General features: G+C 50.1%; 1 protein-coding gene across 1 annotated transcript in view; it reads right to left on the bottom strand.

The window, feature by feature from the left end:
- The window catches only part of LOC138525982 (neurofilament medium polypeptide-like), a 708,053-nt gene extending 695,630 nt beyond the window's left edge, over positions 1-12,423 (bottom strand). The window contains exons 1-2 of the mRNA XM_069636274.1: positions 12,376-12,423; positions 12,218-12,277 (exon numbers count right to left, since the gene is read on the bottom strand). Of these exons, the coding sequence (XP_069492375.1) occupies positions 12,218-12,277; positions 12,376-12,423 (108 nt within the window). The remainder of the gene's footprint in view (positions 1-12,217; positions 12,278-12,375) is intronic.
- Positions 12,424-22,246: the final 9,823 nt, after the last annotated feature.

The following is a 22,246-nucleotide window of genomic DNA, read 5'->3' on the forward strand; positions in this document are numbered from 1 at the left end:
TTATGCGAGCAGAGCGCTGTCCACGTCGGAGCTGGCTTATTCGCAAGCCGAGAAGGAGAGTTTGGCCGCAGTATGGGCATGTGAACACTTCCACAATTTCCTCATCGGGAAGAAGTTCACACTGATTACCGACCACCAGGCACTCCTATCCCTGTTCGGGAACCCGCACACCAAGATGCCACCAAGGATTGAGCGGTGGGGCATCCGGCTTCAAGAGTACAACTACGACATCATCCATCGCCCCGGAGGTGAGCTAAACCCAGCCGATTATCTATCACGACACCCTGTGGGGCCCCCGCTGACGCGGAAAGGAGATGTGGCCTATGTGCAGTATATAGCAGATCGATCGCTACCACCGGCGTTGTCCCTTGAAAGGGTGGCCGCCGCATCTGCCGCTGACCCGACGACAGCCCTTGCAATCAGTTTGACTTTAACCAACAAATGGAAAGACCACCATAGGGCAATGCTAGCCCATCCGGGCGTCAACAAACAGGAAATCGCGAGATTGGCTAGAGTGCAGGGTGAACTGGCTGTGAAGGACAACGACATTCTTCTACGTGGCTGCAGGATTGTTATTCCCGCCACACTACGAAACGAGGTGGTCCGCACGGCCCACGAAGGTCACAGAGGGGCGGAGAACACCAAGAAACAGTTGAGATGCTACGTCTGGTTTCCCTTCCTAGATGTGGCGGTCGATGAATGGGTAAAAAACTGTCACGCGTGCCAGTGCACCGCCTCAATGGAACGTCCACCCCCGCTGCAACACACACAGATACCAGATCGCCCCTGGGAACGAGTAGCTGTGGATTTCTACGGACCGACCGAAACTGGCGACTACCTCCTGCTGCTAATAGATGAACATTCAAGGTTCCCCATAGTCAAGTCGGTCTCCACCACAGCGTTTCCCCAGGTGGCAGAGGTGCTAGAGGAAGTATTCAGCGAGTGGGGGGTTCCCAAAACCATCAAGTCTGACAATGGACCACCATTCTGCGGGCACGAGTTCGGAGAACTAGCGATGCATTTGGGTTTCAAGCACATGAAGATAACCCCTCGACACCCGCAAGCGAATGGGATGGCGGAACGCTTCATGGCCTCCATCAAGAAAGCGATACAAAGAGCCAAGGTGGAGGCAGTTAACCCGCATCAAGCACTGTGCCGCCTCCTGAGAGCTTACAGGAATACCCCGCATGAAGTAACGAACAAGACTCCTGCTGAACTAATGTTTCGCTATGAGGTGCGAACCCGCATCCCACGCAACCCGTCAAGTGAAGAACCGCTTGACACTGAGACGCTCCAACGTGATGCTGAAGCAAAGGAGAAGGCAAGATGTGACACTGATGCGAGGCGCCACGCTGAAACAAAAGATTTCCAGGTAGGAGACGACGTCCTTGTGCAACAACAAATAACCAGGAAGACAGATCCGCGATTTGCCCCAAGTCCCATGAGGGTAGTCGCAGTAAAAGGTACTATGGTGACGGCTGAAGATCAGAATAGAGCCGTCACCAGGAACTGTCAACAATTTAGACACTATATCAAGAGAGAGGGCTCGGAAGAGCCGAGGGGGTCTGTTTCCCCAGAACCTCGCATGCAGAGAGATGACCTGTGGACCCCTCCGGTCGGGGATCCGGGAGGGACGAGCCAGGGAGTGGACAATCCATTCGTCCTAGAGGCGACAGCTCAAGATGAGAGGCCCCGACGAGTGATCAAGAAACCAATGAGACTTGTTGAGGAATGTTGAGCTGATGTCAGGATATAATGTTCGGGGGTAGTGTTACCCGGCACTCCACGAGTTAAGGGCACTTGGCCCCCTCCGTTGGGGAGGCGGAGTGTCAGTGTGACGTGGGAGCGGGGAAGTGGGGGTTTGTGGGAAAAGGCGCGTAGGGCGCCAGTTAGTACGTGGAGAGAAAAGAATAAAGAAGTTTCCTTCGTGCCTCCGTGTGTGCGTCCTTTCTTTGTGCCGCGACCTCGGCAACAGTAATGCTGTTGGCCCACCATGAACTGCAGGTACTTCCTGCATCTCCGATAAAACAGGAATGTGGAAGTAGACATCCTGAAGATCCAGTGACAGCAACCTGTCTAGCAGCTCACATGCTTGAAAGATCTGAGCTAGGGAAATCATTTTCAACTTGTCCTTGCGAAGGAACAAGTTCAGAAGCTGTAGATCTGGAATGGGACGCAGGCCTCTGTCCTCCTTCCGCACCAGAAAACAGGTGGAGTTTGTTAAGGAGAATTCTCTTACAAGGCTAATTTCCCAAACCTAGTGAGTCCCCCAGCAGCTTTGCTGGATTTTTGGGGTTTGTTTTTTTCTCCTGCTAAGAGTGAGACTATTTTCCTCCCACTCTTAGGCATGATTTGAGGTATGTCTTTGACTTATTGTGTGCTTATGGGATATGGGGTCTTTTACTCCATAGGGTATCATCTGTTTTAGTGTATGTGTTACACAGCACCCTCAGTGCAGTAACACAGGGGTATCATAGTGACCCCCAAACATAGACTCCATACCCTGGGACTGACTATTGTCTCCCAGGGCATGTAAAGTCACCATTGACTTTACTAGTCCAAAATTGTGAACAGAACCAGTACAAACCATCATATTGTGGAAGTACTGGTAGGGGTTAATTAGATTGCTCCTGGGTCTGTTTCCAAGGGGGCACTGTCCAGTCGCCCCTTGTCGAGTTTCTGGCTGGTGGCAGTGGTTACCACGCAAAATATTCTACCGGAATATTTCCTATGGGATTTTCCCATTGATTTTAAACGCACCACTTTTTTGGTGCAATGTTAAAGATACCGCCGGTTCATTTATTTAATATAAAATCACCCGTTGTTTTTTTTTGCCAGAACTCTTTTTCAAAATGGCGTTTGTGTCCGTCTCTGTAACTCCAACCAATGTCGGGCCCTTTGTTCCACCTTTTGGCGGGCTTCTACACAGAAGCCCTCCAACTGGTGCCACTCTTTCTGGGTTCCACAGGATGTGTGGGTTGGGGAATTGGCACCCTGGACTGCGTTGCCTTAGCAACTCAAGTCGCACTCTGTTCTGATTGGCCCAGTGGTGAGCCGCCCGGCTCACAACATAGCATGTATGAGTGACAGCTAGGCTGCTGAATGGGGGTTTTTCTGTATAAAAGCAGGGCTTTTGGGACTGGAACTTCAGAAGTCGCCACAGGACCTAAGAAATCCGAAGAGGGGAGAAGCTGAGCCATCTGCAACGACGACACCACCGGTGGAGCTCTGCTGCAACGACCTCACCACTTTCCCGACGACAAGAGAAGATGTTCTGCTGTAAGAGTCTTCTCCCTTTAGCTGGTGGGGACAACCAGTTCGCCATTCGCCTTCCAGGACGTCCCTTGGTCGAATCGCCCGTGCCAAGCACCCCGGCGGCCAGATAGCCAAGCTGCACCACTGTGACCACAAATAAAAGGAACGCACCTTTTAACTGACGAACTCCGCGGCTGGTCTCTTCCCTGGGCAGTGCAACGACTCCAAGTTTCCTCCTCGATGAGATCTTCTCTTCCCCTGGTCGAAACCACGAACTGCCCCCGCTGCCAGGAACAACCGCCACCGCTGGAGCTTCCTCACTCTTTAAGGTACTGTGTTCCGCCTGGCCTCCCTTTCTGCGGATTGCTAAAGGTGACCCTTAAATCCATGGCTTTCCAACTGGGTTGGCCCCAGACCTTCTAACTTTATCTTTCGCATCAAACCAACCTCCTTTGAACATTTCTGCAAAGACTTGAATGCTTTTTAAACTGTGTGATCTTGGGCACATTTCGCCTTGCTCCATTTAAAGTGGGCCTGGCCTATGAACTTTGGCTCTACAGTAGACTCTGCCTTCACTAACTTGCTGTGGTCTTAGAAAAGTGTTGGGAACTGTTTTATTTTCATGACCTGCCTTTTTCTCTCCCTTTAACCTAATTATTGGAGTGGTGTTTTGACCTAGACTTGTCTAATAATTATTAAGGGAGGTGTGTATACTTTATCTGACTGTGTTTGAACTTGCTTTGATTTAGAGTGCTTAGTGTATTTCCTAGAGTGTGTTTTAAATAAATAATTATATACTTTTGATACCAAGCCCTGGTCAGTGTTTGCTTGCTCTACTGTGTTCTTAGCCCTATTGTGTATCCTCTGTATACTGCCCTACTCATCTTGAGAGAAGTCTGACTGCTCAGCCACAGCTTCCAGGTAAATCTGGGTGGTGCGGACTGCTACCAACTGGGTTTACTGCTTACTCCTGTAGTCTTAATCTTCTTGCAGTGTTCCCTAAGGGAACTGCACAGGATTCTGCCTAACAGAGTTTCACGCCCTGCCTTGTTCCAAGCACACTACCAGCTCTATTGGGTTCTTTGAAAGAAGCCGACGGACCTCCTCCAAGAGGATGGGGTTCAGCACAGGGTGATGGCCTGAGTGTCATCAGCCGCTCTGCATGGAGTCTATGGGGGAGAAGGTGTTTGAGGCGCCACTGACGTGCTGCTACGTTTATTCATAAACGTATTCAGTAATCTAGCTTTTTTCCAACATGCCGGCCGTTCCTTCTATAATTTCTCCCTGCAGCGTCCCCACCACGCGTTGCAACCCTGCGCTTGACTCTCTCAGGGTAAGATGCTGTTTTCTGGTTTGTGTGCTCTTCGCTCTCTCCCACTCGCTGCATCTTTGTTCTGTGTGCTGATGCTCCTTACTCTCCTCCTCCCCCTCCTGCTCATTATTTTGCTCCTGCTTTCCATCGCTGGTATTCCCTCCTTTACTTTTGCTGCTTTGCTTCCTTGTTTTGTCATTTTCACCTTGCCTTCCGCTGACCCCCTGGTTCTTTCGCCAATAGTACCATTCCTTTTTCCATCCATTCCTCCTACTTACTTATACAGAGTTTGGACACTGCTATTCTACATCTTCTGCATTTCCCTGCTTCTATTTACCTCAGATTGAAGGTTTTTTTGGCACCTCTGGACTTTTTCCCTTCATTTGGTAATTTTGGTAGGGAGTCTCGTGCCTTTGCTGGGTGCCAGCTGGCACAGTGGCTTCCCCCGAGAGCGACCATACCTCTACAAGGATGGAGGATCCCCCAGCAAGAAAGGAACGCCTCACCACAAAGAGAAGAGTCTAGCCTATCCAGCAACAAAGACTCAGTTGTGGAAGACATCCTCGTTGTTGACACTGAGGGTTGTGATCTAGCAGGTGCTAAATGAGTGGGAGACAGTAACCCTGAATAACAATGCATCAGACGTGTCCCAGGACCATTCCAGTTGAACAGGGAAAGTCTCCCTACCACTGGTGCAGAGTGACGGAGCCCGTCACTGCTGTATCGCGCCAGGGGGCTGGGAGTGTGGGGGGGCAGAGGGGATGGTGGTCATAGCTGCAACTCCTCTCTGGGTAGCTTGCAGCCTTTCCCGAGTGGCCTGATCATGGCGTCTAGCATCATAGGCAGGGAAGGGACGATCATGTCTGATCATGACGTCTAGCAGCATAGGCAGGGAAGAGACGAAAAACCCCTTTTTTTGGCAAACACTGATTTCCTCATCCAAGAGTGATGCCTGACTACGGTACCTGTGACTATGGACCTGTCCACACACCACACAATCTGCGGTGCCCAAGCCTGACTGCAAAATCTGTCAGGAGGCCTCCATGCAATCAGCCACCAAGGCCTGGAAACCAGCCTGCATCTTCCCCTCAGAAATGGGCTTGGCCAGCCCTGCCACAGTAAACCATAGGCTGAAAGAAAACTTGGCTAGAGCACAAGAAGCGTTCATTGCACATAGGGCAAGGGTGCCTGACGTGAACACCTTCTTTCCCCAAGTGTTAAGTCTCTTGCTCTTCCTGTCTGGAGGGAGGGAAGGGAAAGTGGAGGTTTTCTGGTTCACCATCACTGCCTGAACCACCAAATATTCTGGGAAGGCATGGAAGGACAGAAAGCCGGATCTGCTCTATAGCAGCCACCCCAATTACCAGCAGAGAGACACTCAGGCCCATCAAAATCTCCCCACCGCGAGAACAAACGACTCAGCCATGGGGCAAAGATTATTGTCTTTATTATCTATCAAAACGACAGGGATCACAATAGAAAAACATGAACTCTCCAAGTTTCTTGTCTTTTCAGTGTGTGTTTCCTCGCCAGTTCCCTGTCAACTGCTGTGGCAGAGGCAGGTTCCTCCCAGACTTCCATCGCAGGTGCCTCAACTGCCACATTGAAGGGCAGCAGCATCTCCATCTTAGGGGCATCATCCAGGATATCACAAAGCACGCATTAGACCTTGGATCAGAATGGAGCAGAAAGCCCCAAGATATCGGCTATCTTGGTCATCATCTGTTGAATGGTGGCCTGAGGCTTGCCTGCAGTGGGAGCTGGCAAAATGCACCACTCTGGGGATGTGTCGAGGCCACTGGCGACCTGCAGGTTCTCGCCCAGCCCTAACACATACTCACCCTCCCCATACAACTTTTCTGGGAAATCTCTCTCTTCCCTGGAAACCATGGGCTGCAACCGGAAACGGAATGGTACCTAATCGCCGATGAAGAAGATTGTCAGTGTGAGGAACCACTCAGAGTGGAACCTCTTCCAGCACTTTTTCTTCTTCTTCTTGTTCTTTTCCTCTTCTTTGCATTGCACCGGTTTTTCGGGATGGCGAACTGCATTGTGCAACCATGAATGAGACCACGGCTCCACCCTCTTTGCCTTGTAGGCGAAGGTAAAGAACTTTGCTGCTCTTTCCCGTTATGCCTTCTGGTGCATGGACTGGCATGACACGCAATCCTGGGTATTGTGACGCTTGCCTAATCAATAAAGACAAATCCGGTGTGGATGCAAACCCAACTTCTTCTGCCCACAATACACAGACAGCTTGAATTCTAAGGGCTTAAATGGAGTCAGAAAGCCGTAGAGAAATTTAGTAAGCAAACACATTCCGATCAGTGCACAAGGTGCGTGGAAAAAAGGAAATGAGGTCTTGTGGCACGTCCATCAATGTATACTGACACAGACATTGGGCCTCATCACGAGTTTGGCAGTAACCCTTGAATGTGGCGGTAACACTATCACCGCCGCATTTAAGGGTCCGCCAAATCATGGGCTTGGCGGATTTTCCCACAGCTCTGAGCTGGGGACAAATCCGCCACGATTTTGCCGATTTTTCGGCGCTATTACCGCCAGGGGTAATACTGCCGGCGGTAATAGCGCCAAACATTCCCCATTGAGCCCAATGGGGAATGGGAAATTCCCAAATGAGCCCAATGGGGAATGGGGAATGGGGATTTACCGTTCCACCAAACCCGTGATTGGGCGCTAATAGCGCCGGGGGGTTTGGCGGTAGGGCTAATAGCCCCAGTGGTAATACCGCCAGGGTTAGCGCCCAACTTGTGATGAGGCCCATTACGTCCGGCGTGGGGCACATAGAGGCATCGGACAGAGCTAACATGGAACTTTTCTGTGCCCCCTGGCGGTGGAAAAGTTGCTGAGAACAGCTGTGCTGATAGGATTATCATAGATGAGGAATCTGTGGGACGAAAGAATGTTGCTGCTTCTTTGAAGATCTTTTGCAGCATTTCTAAAATGGATGCTGCTTTTTCTTTGGGGTGTTGGTAGCCTGGCTGAGCTTCCTGCACTCTCATTGGTTATCTGAGTGCTTTTTTGAACCAACATGGGACCGGCAAGCTTTAGCCCTCACCAAAGGTCCACGACAAAGGCCTCTGTCCGCTACCAGAACGCTACTTGGGGTACTTTCTGTACCCTAGTACCTTAACTTCCTTGTAGTTGCCACCTTACTCTTCTAAGAAATCCGGACTGCCTTGACATTCACCCCCCCTTAACTATGGGTTAGTTACCTCCTTCTGGACTCTCTCCTACCCCATTTGACTTTCACTGTCCCTCTCTGCTTGTTTCTCCCATGTTCACAGTCTGAATTGCATTGCGCTTTTAGACCCTTTGCTAGCATCTGAACCCAATTGTAAATTCACATCTTGCTGTTTTTGCTTTTTGGTTTAGAAGTCAAATCTTACTGTTTTTGCTTTTTGGTTTAAAAGTCAAATCTTGCTGTTTTGGCTTTTTGGCTTAAAAGTCAAATCTTGCTGTTTTTGCTTTTTGGTTTAGAAGTCAAATCTTGCTGTTTTTGCTTTTTGGTTTAAAAGTCAAATCTTGCTGTACGTTTGCTAACTTGCTCTGCACTTCGCTTATAATTGTTGCTTCTCTGTAACTTGCCGACCCAGTGACTTCACCGCTCTCTTTGTTCCACTCTTACCTGCCCTCCCCACACACATCTCCGCTTCTCCCTCCTTTTCTCGCTACCTCTCCCATGGCACTTTCTTCTATCTATTCCAACTGCTTCTCCATTGACTAGCCTTCCCTTCTCACTAAGTCTGGTAGGAAGAAGTTCAAAAAAGGATGTCTTGGCCTCCAACACTGGTCTCCCTATCGCTGACACCTATTCCAGCGCTTCCTCTAGACAGACAGTCACTGACATCCTCTTTGTCATTTCTTCGCCAGATCTATGGACTCTTCATATGATCTCTGTGCTCTGTCCTGTCTCCTCCTCTCCCATTAATGGTGGCACCCGCTGGGAAGCTCTCATGGCTCCCTTCGACTCCTGTAATTCATCATTAATGTCTACCTTAATGGCACTGTCATGGCCAATCTCCTCCTCTTTGATAGGCGCTTCCCTCGCCTCATCAATTTCCTTTCATCTCCTGCTGTCCCCTCCTCTCCCCCCTTGGCTACCTTGCCCTCTCTTCCCTCCTCCTCTGCCCCACCTCGGGCTCCTTCTCCTCCGCAGGACCTACCTCTGATTTGTACCCCTCTCCAGAAGGTCTTTAAGGCTGGCAACCTTCTTCATCTTGCCACTCTCAACTCTTGCTCTGCTGTCAAACACTCCTCTGACATCTGCCACCTCCTGGATGAACTTGACCACAATGTCCTTGGTCTTACCAAGACATGGTTGATGGCCAGCTCTGCCATGAGCTTTGACACTCTCCTCCCTGATGGCTACAAGATCCTCTCCGCACCCAGATCCACCCGGTCCGGAGGGGGTGTAGCCCTGATCTTTCCGGAGTGGATTCCTGCCTCTATCATTCCAACGCAGACATACTCCTCTTTTGAATGCCTTGTCTGCAGGCTTTCTGTCTCTCCTAGCCACTCTCTTAACATGGCTACTATCTACCTGCTTCCTGGTCAGATCACCTCATTTCTCTCTGAGTGGGTGGACCTCTCCTCCTCCCTCCTGGCCTCAACCACCCAACTCCTCCTTCTTGGTGACCTCAATATCCATCTAGACAAGCCTTGTTCCTCCTCTGTACTCTTCCGTGACCTCTGTGACTCGCTCTCCCTTTCTATCCTCCCCTCTAGCCCAATTCACTCTGCAAGGCACACACTTGATGTCTTGATCTCCTCTGAACTTCCCCTCTCCATCCCTCTGACCTGTCCTCTCTCCTGGAGTGATAACTTCCTCCTCTCCTCTCCTCTCTCCCTTTCTTCCCCCCATACCAAGCCTACCCCAACACTGCCACCTACCTTTTCGGACATCCGGCCCATGAAGTGTGTGTCATTGGAGGCTTTCGCCACCACCTTCTCTCCCCCCCCTCCACTTCTGCCTGAATCACATCCTGACACAGCCCTGTCTATGCTCTACTCTTCTATTTCCGATACTCTTGATGCTATTGCCCCTGTCATGAGGATCCGTTTGAAGCCCAAAACCAAGTGCAATTTTTGGTATGACTCTGACCTAGCTACACGTAAACGTAAGTGTAGGGCGGCTGAGAGGAAAAAGAGGGCTTCTTGTTCATCCTCTGACAAACTGGCCTGTCACCTGCTCCAAAGGCAATATCGACTCTCTGTCCACACCAAGAAGAGAGCCCACATCCAAGCCCATGTCTCTGCAGCATCTAACAACTCGGCCAAACTCTTTAAAATCTGCAAGGAGCTGGCCAACCCTGTTGCAGTCTCTACCCCTCCTGTCACCGCCCAGGCACTTTGCACGGCCTTTGCCTCTCACTTCATCTCAAAAACCCAGGACAACCTTTCTACCCTCACCTCCCCTACCCCTCCTCTCCCCTCTCCTTCTGTAAACTCTGACCCTCCTTCAGCCACCCTCCCACCCTCTTTCTCATCCTTTCCTCTTTTCTCCCCTGACGAGATCTATGAAAGGCTCGTCAAAACAGGTTCATCCCTGTTCTTCTAAAACCATCAAGGACCACATTGACACCCTTGCTCCGGCCCTGGACGATTTCTGCAACCTCTCCTTCTCAGGAGCCTTCCCATCCCTGCTGAAGCACTTTCTTGTGCGTCCTCTTCTCAAGAAACCCACAGCTGATCCTTCTTGGCCGGCTAACTATCGCCCAATTTCCAGCAAACTCCTGGAAAAGCTGGCCATCTTGCAGCTTAATCTTCACTCTGATTCTGTTGGCTGTCTCCACGACCATAAGTCTAGCTTTAGAGCTGCCAGAAGCACGGAAACTGCTCTCCTGAACATCCGTGAAGATCTGCTCTCCAACTTTGATTCTAACATTCCCTCTGTCTTCATCCTACTCGATCTCTTCTGTGCCTTTGACAAGGTTAACCATACCATCCTGCTTAACCGTCTCCGTGACAACCTGGGTATCACCGATCAGGCCCTGGACTGGCCGGCATCTTTCCTCTCTGATCGACTGTCCCAGGTCCAACTTGGGTCCTTCCTTTCATCTATCTCCCTTTCTACCTGCAGTGTTCCCCAGGGGTCTAACCTCTCTCCCTGGCTCTTCAACCAATACCTGGCAACTCTCGCCCACTGCATTGCCATTTTCTGCTCCAATTTCCTGTGCTATGCTGAAGACACTGAAGTCATTTTCAGGCTTCCCTCGGCCACCTCCTCTCCATCTCTCATCTCTGATTGCCTATCTGCCATTCAGGATTGGTGTGCTGCCAACGATCTCTGCCTGATTGCCAGTAAGACAAAGATCGTCCTCATCGGCACACCTTCACCCTCCTTTCCCCTCCCTCTCTGGATAGCCTCCCTGGCCCTCCTCCTACCCCCGACCTGTAAGGCTAAGAACCTTAGGTTCATCTTTGATTACATGCTTTCCTTCTCTGCCCACATCTCTGATGTCTCAAAAAGGTCAAACTTCCTACTGCACCTCCACAAAGGTACTCTGCCTGTCCTCTCCTTCCCCCAGAAGCTCACTGTCTCCCGAGCCCTGGTTCTCTCTAGGTTGGACTATTGTAACAGCCTCTTTCTAAATCTACTCGCCTCTACACGCCACCCTTTGCAAATTATCCAGAACAGGACTGCAAGAATTGTCCTTAGCCTCAAGCCCTGGGATCGTATCTCTCCAGCCCTGAAATCTCTCCACTGGCTCCCAGTGGATGCAAGGATTAAATTCAAAACCCTTTGCACTGTCCACAAGACTTTCTGGGGCCTGGGTCCAAAATACCTCAAGCTGTCCCTCTGTAAATACCTCCCCTCTCAAACTCTTCGCTCCTCTACCTCTAACTCCCTCAGGGTCAGTCGTTTTTCAAAGAAACAAGCTGGCGGTAGATCTCTGTCTTCGGCTGGGGCCTCCCTCTGGAACAGCCTCTCTGTCACTCTGAAACTTGAGGAGAACCATCACCGGTTCCGGAAGCACCTCAAGACCTTCCTCGTTGCTTCAGCCTTCGCTTCTCCTCTCCCCTGCTGATCTGCTGTCTTTCGGCACTGTGCACCTGACCTACCCTCTGACTTCTGGGCCCAGGTACCTGCTCACCCTGCCACCCACCCGCACTGCCTCCTGGCAATCTCTTGCACTGGGGTCTGTATCTGTAACCATACATTCTCCCCCGCCCCCTTTTTTTCCTGCACTTACCAGACACATCCTGTCTGTTGCCTTAAACCCAGCACTTGCCATTGCTGGCTGCACTACCACTGTTTGTTGCTTGTTATTATTTATTTATTATTTATCTGTTTTCCTTTGCTCAGCACTTTCCACTTCTCCCCCCTTCCATGCACTTTTCCCCTTTCCCTCGCCCATACATTTGCACGTTCTCAATGTCACTGGGCCTAGTAAGATTGTTGTTTTTGTTCTCCCTTGTTCCCCTCCCTTGCCTTGTCGTGCTCTGTAACACTTGTGTACGAGCGCAATGCAAATAACATATCAATATCAATTAGAACTCTTAGTTGACGTGACCCTTACAGAAAAGAAAGGTGGATTCCCAAACAGTGTCAACCGCATTAGTATGTAAAAATGCGGTTCAACTTCCAAACGTCAGAAATCATACATAAAACCAAGAGGTACTTACCAGTTTATCTGGTACTTTCTCTTCTGTTTTTTCACCTACGGCTTCTGTTTCCAGTTGAGGCTATAAAATATAGATTTACAAACTAGTCAGGAAGATTAAGAAGACAGAATGACATAGTCTTATGACTTTGCATGCAAACAGAAGAACAAGTTACTTACCCCTGGTAACGCTCTTTCGAGTGAAGGTTCCTCTCTCGTATTCCTCATCTTTGATATTCGATTTCCAGCTTCAGCTGCTTCGGAAAATATATTGGCAGAAGGTGTTGTGCGTCGATGCGGTCGACTCGATGTCCCTCGAGGGCCTCCGTCTCGAGGATGATTTAATCGAAGGCATATATAGCATGCACAGCGCCCGTTAGCTTCAGTTCTCTTTTTTCTTACAGTAGAAATACCTGCATAACCACGAGAATGACCGTACTCAACTATCTAATAGCATGGGAAATTATACTGTGGGGTAGGTCGGGAGGGCGATGAGGAATACGTGGGAGGAAGATACAGTTGAAAGAACGTTACATGGGGTAAGTAACTTGTTCTTCAAATGGATTGTGTCCTCCCACGTATTCCTCATCTTTGATAGACTCCCAAATCAGTATTAGATTTGGTGGCGGGAGTAAGATTTTTTTTTTTTTTTAAAGTTTCATGAACAGCATGCAGGACTGCTTGTCCAAAGCTCCCATCCTGCTCGAGGGAAGACTCCAGGCAGTAAAGTTTTGTGAACGTGTGAATAGTAGACCACATTGCTGCCTCACAAATACTTTTTATTGGTACACCCCTCTGTAGGGCTGTAGAGGTAGCCATGCCCCTGGTGGAATGGGCTCTTAATCCTTCAGGAGGATCCTTGCCTGCCAGTCTGCAACATTCCGAAATTGCAAGAATTATCCACATGTAAAAGGTCTGCTTCGTAACAGCCGGACCCAGTTTGTGGCCTGTATAGCCAATGAAAAGCTGATCATCAATGCAAAACTTTGACAGCCTATATATATATAAAAGCACAGTGCTCTACGAGGGTCCAACCTGTGTAATCTCTCCTCCTTACCAGGATGAGGTGGGGGATAGAAAGAAGGTAGAACAATGTTCTGCCCTATGTGAAAATCAGAAATTATTTTGTGTAAGAATTAAGGCTTAACCCTCAGAACAACCCTATACTTATGGAAGATGGTAAAGATTATGTTAGATGAAAGTGCCTGCAATTCACTCACTCAGAGGGCTGAAGTTACAGCTACCAAGAGAATAGTTTTAAAAGTTAACAACCTCAATGGACTTGAGTGCAAAGGTTCAAATGGTGTACACATTAGACATTTTAGTACCAGATTAAGGTCCCAAATTGGAACCTGGAAAGGAGATGGGGTGAACACATTGCTGAGTCCCTTTAGAAATTGTGTCACCAGTGGAATCTTGAAATATGAACATTCTTAAAACAAGCGCTTAAAGGTGGACAGCGCCGCTAAATAGCCCTTAATAGTTCCAACCTGGAACCCCAGATTGGCTAAGGATAGTAGAAAGGATAACAACTCAGGTGCTTTGCAGAGAAAAGAGTCTACATTCTTGTCTCTGCACCAGCTGCAGAATGTGTTCCAACAGCAACAGTACAAAGACGTTGCTGCTGGCCTTCTGGGAGAAAGCAGAATCTCCATTACGTTATCCGGGAGGTCCCAATCCTTGTATCTCAGCCTCTCAGAAACCATGTATGAAGGCTGAGAGTATTGACTTCTGGATGGAGAACATCACCCTCCTCTCGCGAGAGAAGGTCCTCTCTTTGTGGAAGACGTATTGGAGGACAGCTGGACATGTTCAGAAGAACATCCTCCTGCGCAAATCAGGGACAATTAGGATCATGAATTTCCCGAACTTTCTCAACCTCCGGATCACATGAGAAATGACAGGGACTGGAGGAAACGCGTACAGGAATGGAAATTCCCAGTCCACTATGAACTCGTCCGTAATTCCCTGGAGCACTACAGTTTGCACTTCCGGTTGACACCGGTCGCAAATAGATCCACTTGAGGGGTTCCCCAAAGGGTGAAGATCTCTTGAAGGACTTCCTGAGCTAGTTCCCACTCGTGGGAGACTGTGCTCTGCCTGCTCAGAGCATCCAACGCTGTGTTCTCTTCTCCAGCTAGGTGAACTGCTGATAGAGAGATTCCTTCTTGAAATGTCCAGTACCAGAGCTGCATTGCCTCTCTGCACAGTGGTAGTGACCCTACACCTCCTCTCTTGTTGAGGAAGTACATGGCCACTGTTTTGTCTGTCATTATCAGGACATTCTTTCCCCGCACAGATAGCAGGAAGGCCTTCAGCGCTTGTCTGATTGCCCTCAGCACCAAAAGATTGATGTGTAGTTTGGACTCCGATGGAGACCAACGACTGCTGACTGTCAGATCATTGGTGTGGGCTCCCCACCCCGTGAGTGAAGCGTCCGTCACTACTGTTATCTCCGACCATGGTTGCCAAAAGGGTTCTTCCTTCAGAATATTGTCATTGCAGGCCCACCACAGAGGATCCTGTGCGACCCTGTTTGGAACCTGAAGTAGGTCGGACATCTTTCCTGAGAACTGGGACCATTGAGTTCTGAGAGCCCATTGAAGGTATCTCATTCTCAGGTGGGCCTATGGCACCGGAAAGATGCAGGATGCCATGAGGCTGAGCAAACTCAAAAATTCAAAGGCCGGAAGATGCTGAGTACTTTGGAATTTTGTGATCATCTGTAGATTGTCTTGAGCCCTCACCTCGGGTGGGCGAGCTCTTTCCCAAGGATGTATCCAGAACAGATCTGATGAACTCAAGTCTCTGAAAAGGTATCATATAGGACTTCTTGTAATTGAGGGAAAAGTCCAGTTTGTGAAGAGAGTGGCAGGTGACGTTGAGATGATCCCGGACTTGTTCGGGGAAAATGCACCCTGATCAGCAAATCGTCCAGGCAGGGGTGGACGTGAATCCACCCTCTCCTGAGACTCGCTGCCACTACTGCCATCAGTTTGGTGAAAACCCTTGGGCAGAGATTTGCCCGAATGGCAGAACTCAAAATTTATAATGAGAACTGCCAATTGCGAACCTGTGCTTGAGATGGATTGGCACATGAAAATAAGCATCCTGAAGGTCCAATGACACCATCCAAACCTGGAGTTGGAGGGCGTGAATGATCTGAGAAAGTGTGACCATCTTGAACTTGTCCTTCCTGAGGAACTTGTTCAAGTATCTCAAGTCCAAGATGGGTCTCAATCCTCCGTCCTTTTTGGGTATTAGGAAATATTGGGAATACCATCCCTTGCTCCTCTCTGCTACAGGCACCAGCTCTATAGCGCCTTTCTCTAGCAGGGTTAAAATTTCCTGCACAAGGAGCGGATCTGGATTCGTCAAACAGTAGCTCCCCGGTGGATTGCTCTGAGGTCTCTGTATGAAAGGAAGGCAGTACCCGTGGGCTATGGTTTCCAATGCCCAAGCATCCGAAGTAATGCCTCGCCATTCTTCAAGATGCTGAGACCATCTGCCCCCCACTGGTGAGTTGGGACTCAAGACTTCAGAGAGGTTTTGAGGTGGCTGATGTAGTGGCAGGTGGTAAAGATGCCCTTGCTTGACCTGGCTTCGCACCTCTCCCTCGTCCACCATGAGGGGACTTTCTTTGGCCTCTTTGACCAGCCATTCCTCTCGCTCTTCCAAGTGAGGAGTAGTAGTGAAAAGATCTACCCCTCCAAGCTTGTCCTCTAGGGTGAAAAGGCTGAGGCTGCCTAATAGCGGCACCTAAAGATTTGGTTGCCACCTTAGAGGTCTGCAACTTCACAAGGTTTTCATCAGCCTTGTTGCCAAAAAAGTGAGACCCCTCAAAGTGTCATGACCCCCCTCCCTAACCCCCTCAGTTGCAATAGCCCCCTGACAGCAGTGAGGTTACAGCCCCCCACAGTGACTCCAAGGGGCTTAAGAACCCATCAACAGCAGACATAGAGACAGTCCTGCCGCCTTTGGCGCCAGGCTCATTATCAAGAATAATGCAAGCCCACTTTGGGCCTTAATCCAACATGGAGGCAGTTCCTGCAGCTTCCTGCAGCTCAGTTCCATGAACTGAAGCATGCAGGCTAGTGTTTTGGGTGTGGTCGAATCTTCAGGTTTGGCTGGCTATATATGCCACACCCGAACTGGGATTCACGCTTCGCGTTATTCTGCACTCTTGCAGCGTAACGCTCATCATGTCCAGCTCCAGGTCATCTGCTTCTCCGGCGGCTTGAATCTGCAGCATCATCCCTGGATTCCACTGACAACCTACAAGAACAGCAATATCAAGAAACACTTACCTATGAGCAGCAGCGCCAACATCCATCCGCGCATCAGTCCGCGCTCGGTGGCTCACCCATCTCCGGAGCGCTCCACGGCCTGCAAGAACAAGAACAGCATTAGCGAGGAACAATTACCTGTGAGTAACAGCTTCTTCATCCGTCCGCGCTCGGTAACTTCGCCATCTCCGGAGTGCTCTGCAACCTGCAAAGTAAAGGACAACATTAACAGCGGGTTCTAACATAGCGCTACACTAATCTGCAACAGTGACTGAAAAACACGCAAAACACCATTAACCACTTACCTACATACCCGGTCACCGAACAAACTGCATTCCAGATCATCAGCGCACTGTCTCCTGCATGAAGGAGAGAAAGGAATATAGGTTAGCAAACTGGCTCACGTTGTGAAACGCCACGCTTCGTGCTAAACTACTTACCTCAGCCTTAACTATCCAGCGCTGCAGCTCCACAACAGCAGCAATCTCTGTGAAAGACAGAAAGAGACATTAAGAGCAAAGAAGGGAATGAGAACACCGAAAAGCACAGGGAACGAAAAGAAGACAGGAGAGGGAATAAAGACAAAAAACACTCACCTGAGCACACAAACAAGTCGATGTCACAGCCGGACTGGACCCGACACAAGGGCACAGGACCAGTGAAGTAAATAGGCCCTCAGAACGCCCTCAACTAACACGTGCCCCTGCATGGAGATGCAGGACTGAGAGCTTCACGCACAAGAAAATAAGGTGAGGCATAACCCTAGGGAAAGGACTTGGCCAGTGGGTGGTGGGAACCCCCATCACAGGCTCAGTATCTAAACCCCCATTCTCCTGTCATAGGACCTGTCCACCAGCCAACATACAAACAAGCAGAAAGGGGTCCAGGACAGCGCACAGCCTCCATCCAGCATCGTGTGGCGTCCCCGTGGAAATCAGGTGAGCGTAACACAAAGGCCATGTTGAGAATCCCGACTTCCTCAACCACGCAAATCTGCGTTTAACAGTGCTAGTAGCCGTGATGCGGTCAGCAGAATCCAGACCTGACTTAAGAGACTCACAGATGGCTTCTTTGCCATCTCTATTTATGGCTAAGAACCTGTCTCTTTCATCCCCCTCAGGAATGTGCTCGGAGTGAATGTAAATTTTGAAAGGGCACATCTGGAATTGGCTGATTTGAGCGCCATACTCTCTGCAGAAAATACCTTCCTTGCCCATCCATCTACTCTTTTGTCATCCCTATCTGGAGGAATGGCAGGGTAAGTTGCTTGCCTAGAAGTTGTGGTAGCTGCCTGTACCACCAGACTCTCTAGAGTGGGGCGTTTAGACAGGTAGTCAGGGTCACTACTGGAAGGGTGGTACTTCTTGGTCAGATTTCTATTCACAGCCGGATTGGTATCTGGCATCTTACAATTCGCAGGCACCCTTGTTTGGAGAGCAATGTGGGAAGGCAATATAGGATCTGACTGAGGAACCTAATCCAGGATGTCCGTCAGATCATCCTGTTCAAATGGTAATGGAGGGCTATTCCACCCATATATTCCACTACCTTGGACATAAGCTGTCTATATGACGCTTCAGCATGCTCCCCAGCCTCTGGTCTTCCAAACTCTAGCTCAGGTGAGGTGTCCACCCCACTGGTCGTCTGTAGATTGTCATAAAGGTCTTTCAACCTTGATTTCTCAGGAATAAAACTTTCTGGCACATTTGGCATACCAATTGGAGCATTGTTGTCTGAGGGTTCATTCTCCTCATATATTGAGGTAAGGGACTTAAAATAGTCCTTCCTTGGTAAAGGCACATCCGCTTTTTCAGGCATCAACGGTTTGATGAATAGTGGATTTGACCCTGGAGGAGCGGTCAAAACCTTTTTTTAAAGCGCCATAGGGTTTGATGGGTCGCTCAATGTCGATGTTGAAGGCACTCCTGACAATGATGGCGCAGCTGGCGTTGATGCCTTTGACATCAAAGGCAACGTTGATGTTGAGGTCCTGGCTGGCGTCAAAGGTGCAGCCAGCATCGATGGCGATGGTGTTGATGACCTCAACTTATGCTTATGCTTTCAGCTGGACACATCCTTCGATGATACGTCATCGCATCGAGGCCTCAACATCTCCAGATGAGGATCAGGCCTTCGTACCGGGCTCAAGGGCATGCAGGATTTAGGTCGAGCCCTTTCCTTACTGGCGTCTTTGGAAGGCACGGTAGGAGCATGGCTTGCCGTGGGTTTCTGCTTTTCAAATATTTTAGCATCTCTGCTCTAAAAGCTTCCCATTTGGCCGGAGTGGATTTCTTTGTGGGGCAAGATACTCTCTCAGGGGAACTGTCCGACGATGAAGTTGAAGAAGGCTACCTATGATGCCTCTTCTTGGACTCCTTCGACGGACATGAGGAGTGGTGGGAGCAACTCCTCGATCTCGACCTCTAACTTTCTTCCTCAGAGGAGAGTCATCTCTCGACTTGTTGGTCGAAGGTTTTTTGGTTGGGGTAGATGATTTGAGGTTTCGACCTACCAGCATTTTCGCCTTTCGCTCCTTCAAGGCCTTTCCGGTCATCGACTGGCACTTGGAGCAGTCCGAGGTCTTACGCTCCACCCCTAGACACATAAACATATACGGTGTGGATTGGTCAATGACATTTTCGAATCGCAATCTTGACACATCTTGAAATCGGTCTTCGGGGTAGTAGGTGTCGACGTAGAAGACATACTCGCATATGAAGTAATGAAGTGTGCCATATTTTTCAAAGCGATAGCATTCATGGAAAAATTGAACTGAAGCCAACAGGTACTGCGCGTGCTATATATGCATTCGATTACATCATCCTCAAGACGGAGGCCCTCGAGGGACATCGAGTCAACCGCATCGGCGCACAGTGCCCTCTGCCCAAATGTTTTGCCAAAGCAGCTGAAGCTGGATATATCGAATAGCAAAGATGAGAAATACGTGGGAGTACACAATCCATTCGAAGGGAAAGCAACCGCATTGCACACTTCATGGCTATTATAATTTGTAGCTCTTCCTAGCACTGCGCCATCAGAGATGCACACTATTACTGCATGATAAAGAGCAGCAGAAGTAAGGCACAGAGTCCATACTCAACCTCTGTTTCCTTCTAGGCTGCTGTGGGTCATTCTGGCTCCTGTACTAACTGGGTCTATTGGAATACAACATGGCAGTGGACTATAGAACCTGCCAGTGTTGTGTTGACTGGGCATGATGGAATCAGCCTCTCCTGTGTTAACTCGGCCTACAGGATCTAGCTGTGTTCTATTAAGCAGGTATAATGGGCTATCAGCCTGCTTTTTTAAAATAGGTCTATGGCTTCAGTCCCTAATTGGCAACATGGGCCAGTTGTGGTTGAATTCTCACTTTCTCCACTTAAACCCAGCTGAAACTGAAGTACTTAAGCAATAGAACCCGAGGAAGGGTGTCATTACCAGGGTCTGGTAATGCCCTGGGGTGTCAGTTACAGGCCGAAGTGAGACTTTAACGCAAGTACCAGGGCATTACCAGACTGGTAATGCCCCCCAACCGAGGGTTATATTGCTATTAGTACCCCGGCATGTTGTACCGGGGTACTGATAGTTTATATTTCTCGAGTTGAGAAACAGCGTGTAAACCGTTTCTCAACTCGAGAAAAAAAATGCAAACAACATGGCCACCATGGATCGGGGAGAAGCGACTACACATAGGGCCTCATTCCGAGTTTGGAGGTAATCATGGCGCGAATGTCACGCGTGCGAAACGCGCCACCAATCAGGACGGACTCCATACGGTCACGGGTCTCCTCGTCCGCGGGTAGTGGAGGGCCAGATGACGTGGGCCTCCCCCTACCTGCGGACGGGCCTGGGACGGGGCATCCCTGCTGGTGCATGGTGGTGCAGTCACAAGGTCAGGGACAGTGACATGCACAGGCCCCTCTGCAGCGACCTGTGCTGCCTCCTGGCCCTGGACTGCACCACTTGCACCAGTGGTACCACCCCCACCAGGCCCCATGTGCGGATCAGTAGCGGCCTCCTCCTCCTCTGTGTACACCACCAACCTGGATGGCTCCGCACCGTCTTCCGCCATCGCAAGACCCTGTGGGGGATCACCCGCCCCTTCCGCTGCAGCCGTAGTGGCACACGCGGCACCAGTCCCCTCGCTCCCGGATGATGGTAATTCCTGGGAGGGTGGCTGGGCCTTGCATCGCCGGTCGGTGGAGGCATCCCTGCCAATTTGCTCCACAGCGCTGTCTCCGCCCTCTTCTTCACTCGACGCTTTGTAGAGGGAGACATAGAACACAAGCATCAGGGTACTGTACAATAGTCCCCTAGAAGGGAAGCAATAGCACATGAGTGGCACTGTCAAACGTCACTTCCATCATGTCCCTCCACAACACATGGGTCAATGCAGGCAAAACACATGCAGAAACAGGCACGGTACATGCAATCAACATTTGCATCCATGTCCAAGGGCCTCTATTAACATACAATGTTGCTTTAAACTCACATGCATCATGGGTCATACTGATCCCATGCACACACATCACTGAAGGCTCATGCATCTGGCCTCGTACACCACAGACACAGTGGATATAAGGATGACTACACTGCATCAGTGAATCAACACATCGTCACGGACATGTGTCATGCATCCATGGCGTTTCAAAGTCACACACACGCTACTCGGACTCACAGACATGTACACCATACATGTCCATGACAGCAGCACCCATCTCTCACAACCCATCCATGTCCAAGAACAGAGACAGGCATGCATTCATGTGTGCATTCCGCATGCTGCTCCCCATGTTGCATTGTAACACATGCACCATCCATGTGGTTCACGCATGACTGGTCTCACAATCAGCACCATGATGCCCCTGCACACACACATCCATACATGGCCTATGTCACACATACAGGCAAGTAGATGACTACCAGCACACTGCTACATGCCCTGTTTCACACAGTAATGCATGGCCACTTACCGCTCAACTCCAGACGGGTCTGCCTCTGAAGGATCTGGACGTGGAGCGCTGGTCTTATGCGTTCCAGGACCCTCGTCTGGATGTTGGTCAGGCTGACCCAGCACCCCTCTGCATCCTCTGCCTTCAAGAGGTGTCGGGCCTTGCTGAGGGTCCTGGACCTGAAGTCCTCCCAGTGCTTTCGGACGTGTTTGATGTCGCGGGGTGCCATCCCCTCCGCGTTGATGGCACCCACTACGTCCTCCCAGATCCTCTCCCGTCCTTCCTTGTCGGCAGCGATGGTGTGAAGAGGGCGTCATAATGCCCCAGAACTTGCTCCACCAGGATACCAACTTCCTTATCGCTAAAGCTGACAGCCCTCTGCCTCTCTGGCTGGGGGTCGCCAGTGGTCTCTGATGGTGTTTGCCCCAACATGGCGACCCCCGAGGCAGGTGTGGGTGGGCAACTGGGCCTTGGGGCTGGGCTATGGAGCGATGGTATACCAGTCGGGAGTCTTCTGTTCCAGCAGGGGTGGACACAGCAGCTGGACCCCTGCAGATGGCTGACGTTCAGGCACCAAATAGGAGGGCATGTGGGCAGCAGGCAGGCATGCAGCAGCAGATGGCAGATGGGAGCGTGCTCAGGGCTCTGGGGGGCAGGAAAATGGCCTTCTGGGCAGGAGCGAGGTCTTCCGTGTGTTGTCACGTGGCCAGCTTGATACAGAGTGATTTGGCACATGAAGAAACTGCACGTCAGCATGGAATTCGAGGAAAGGCCGTTAGCGTGTAAGTGCATCTGTGACGTTACGCGCACAGT

The sequence above is a fragment of the Ambystoma mexicanum genome, chromosome 7p, assembly GCF_040938575.1.
Source record: "Ambystoma mexicanum isolate Mex_15411 chromosome 7p, UKY_AmexF1_1, whole genome shotgun sequence".
Classification (NCBI taxonomy): domain Eukaryota; kingdom Metazoa; phylum Chordata; class Amphibia; order Caudata; family Ambystomatidae; genus Ambystoma; species Ambystoma mexicanum.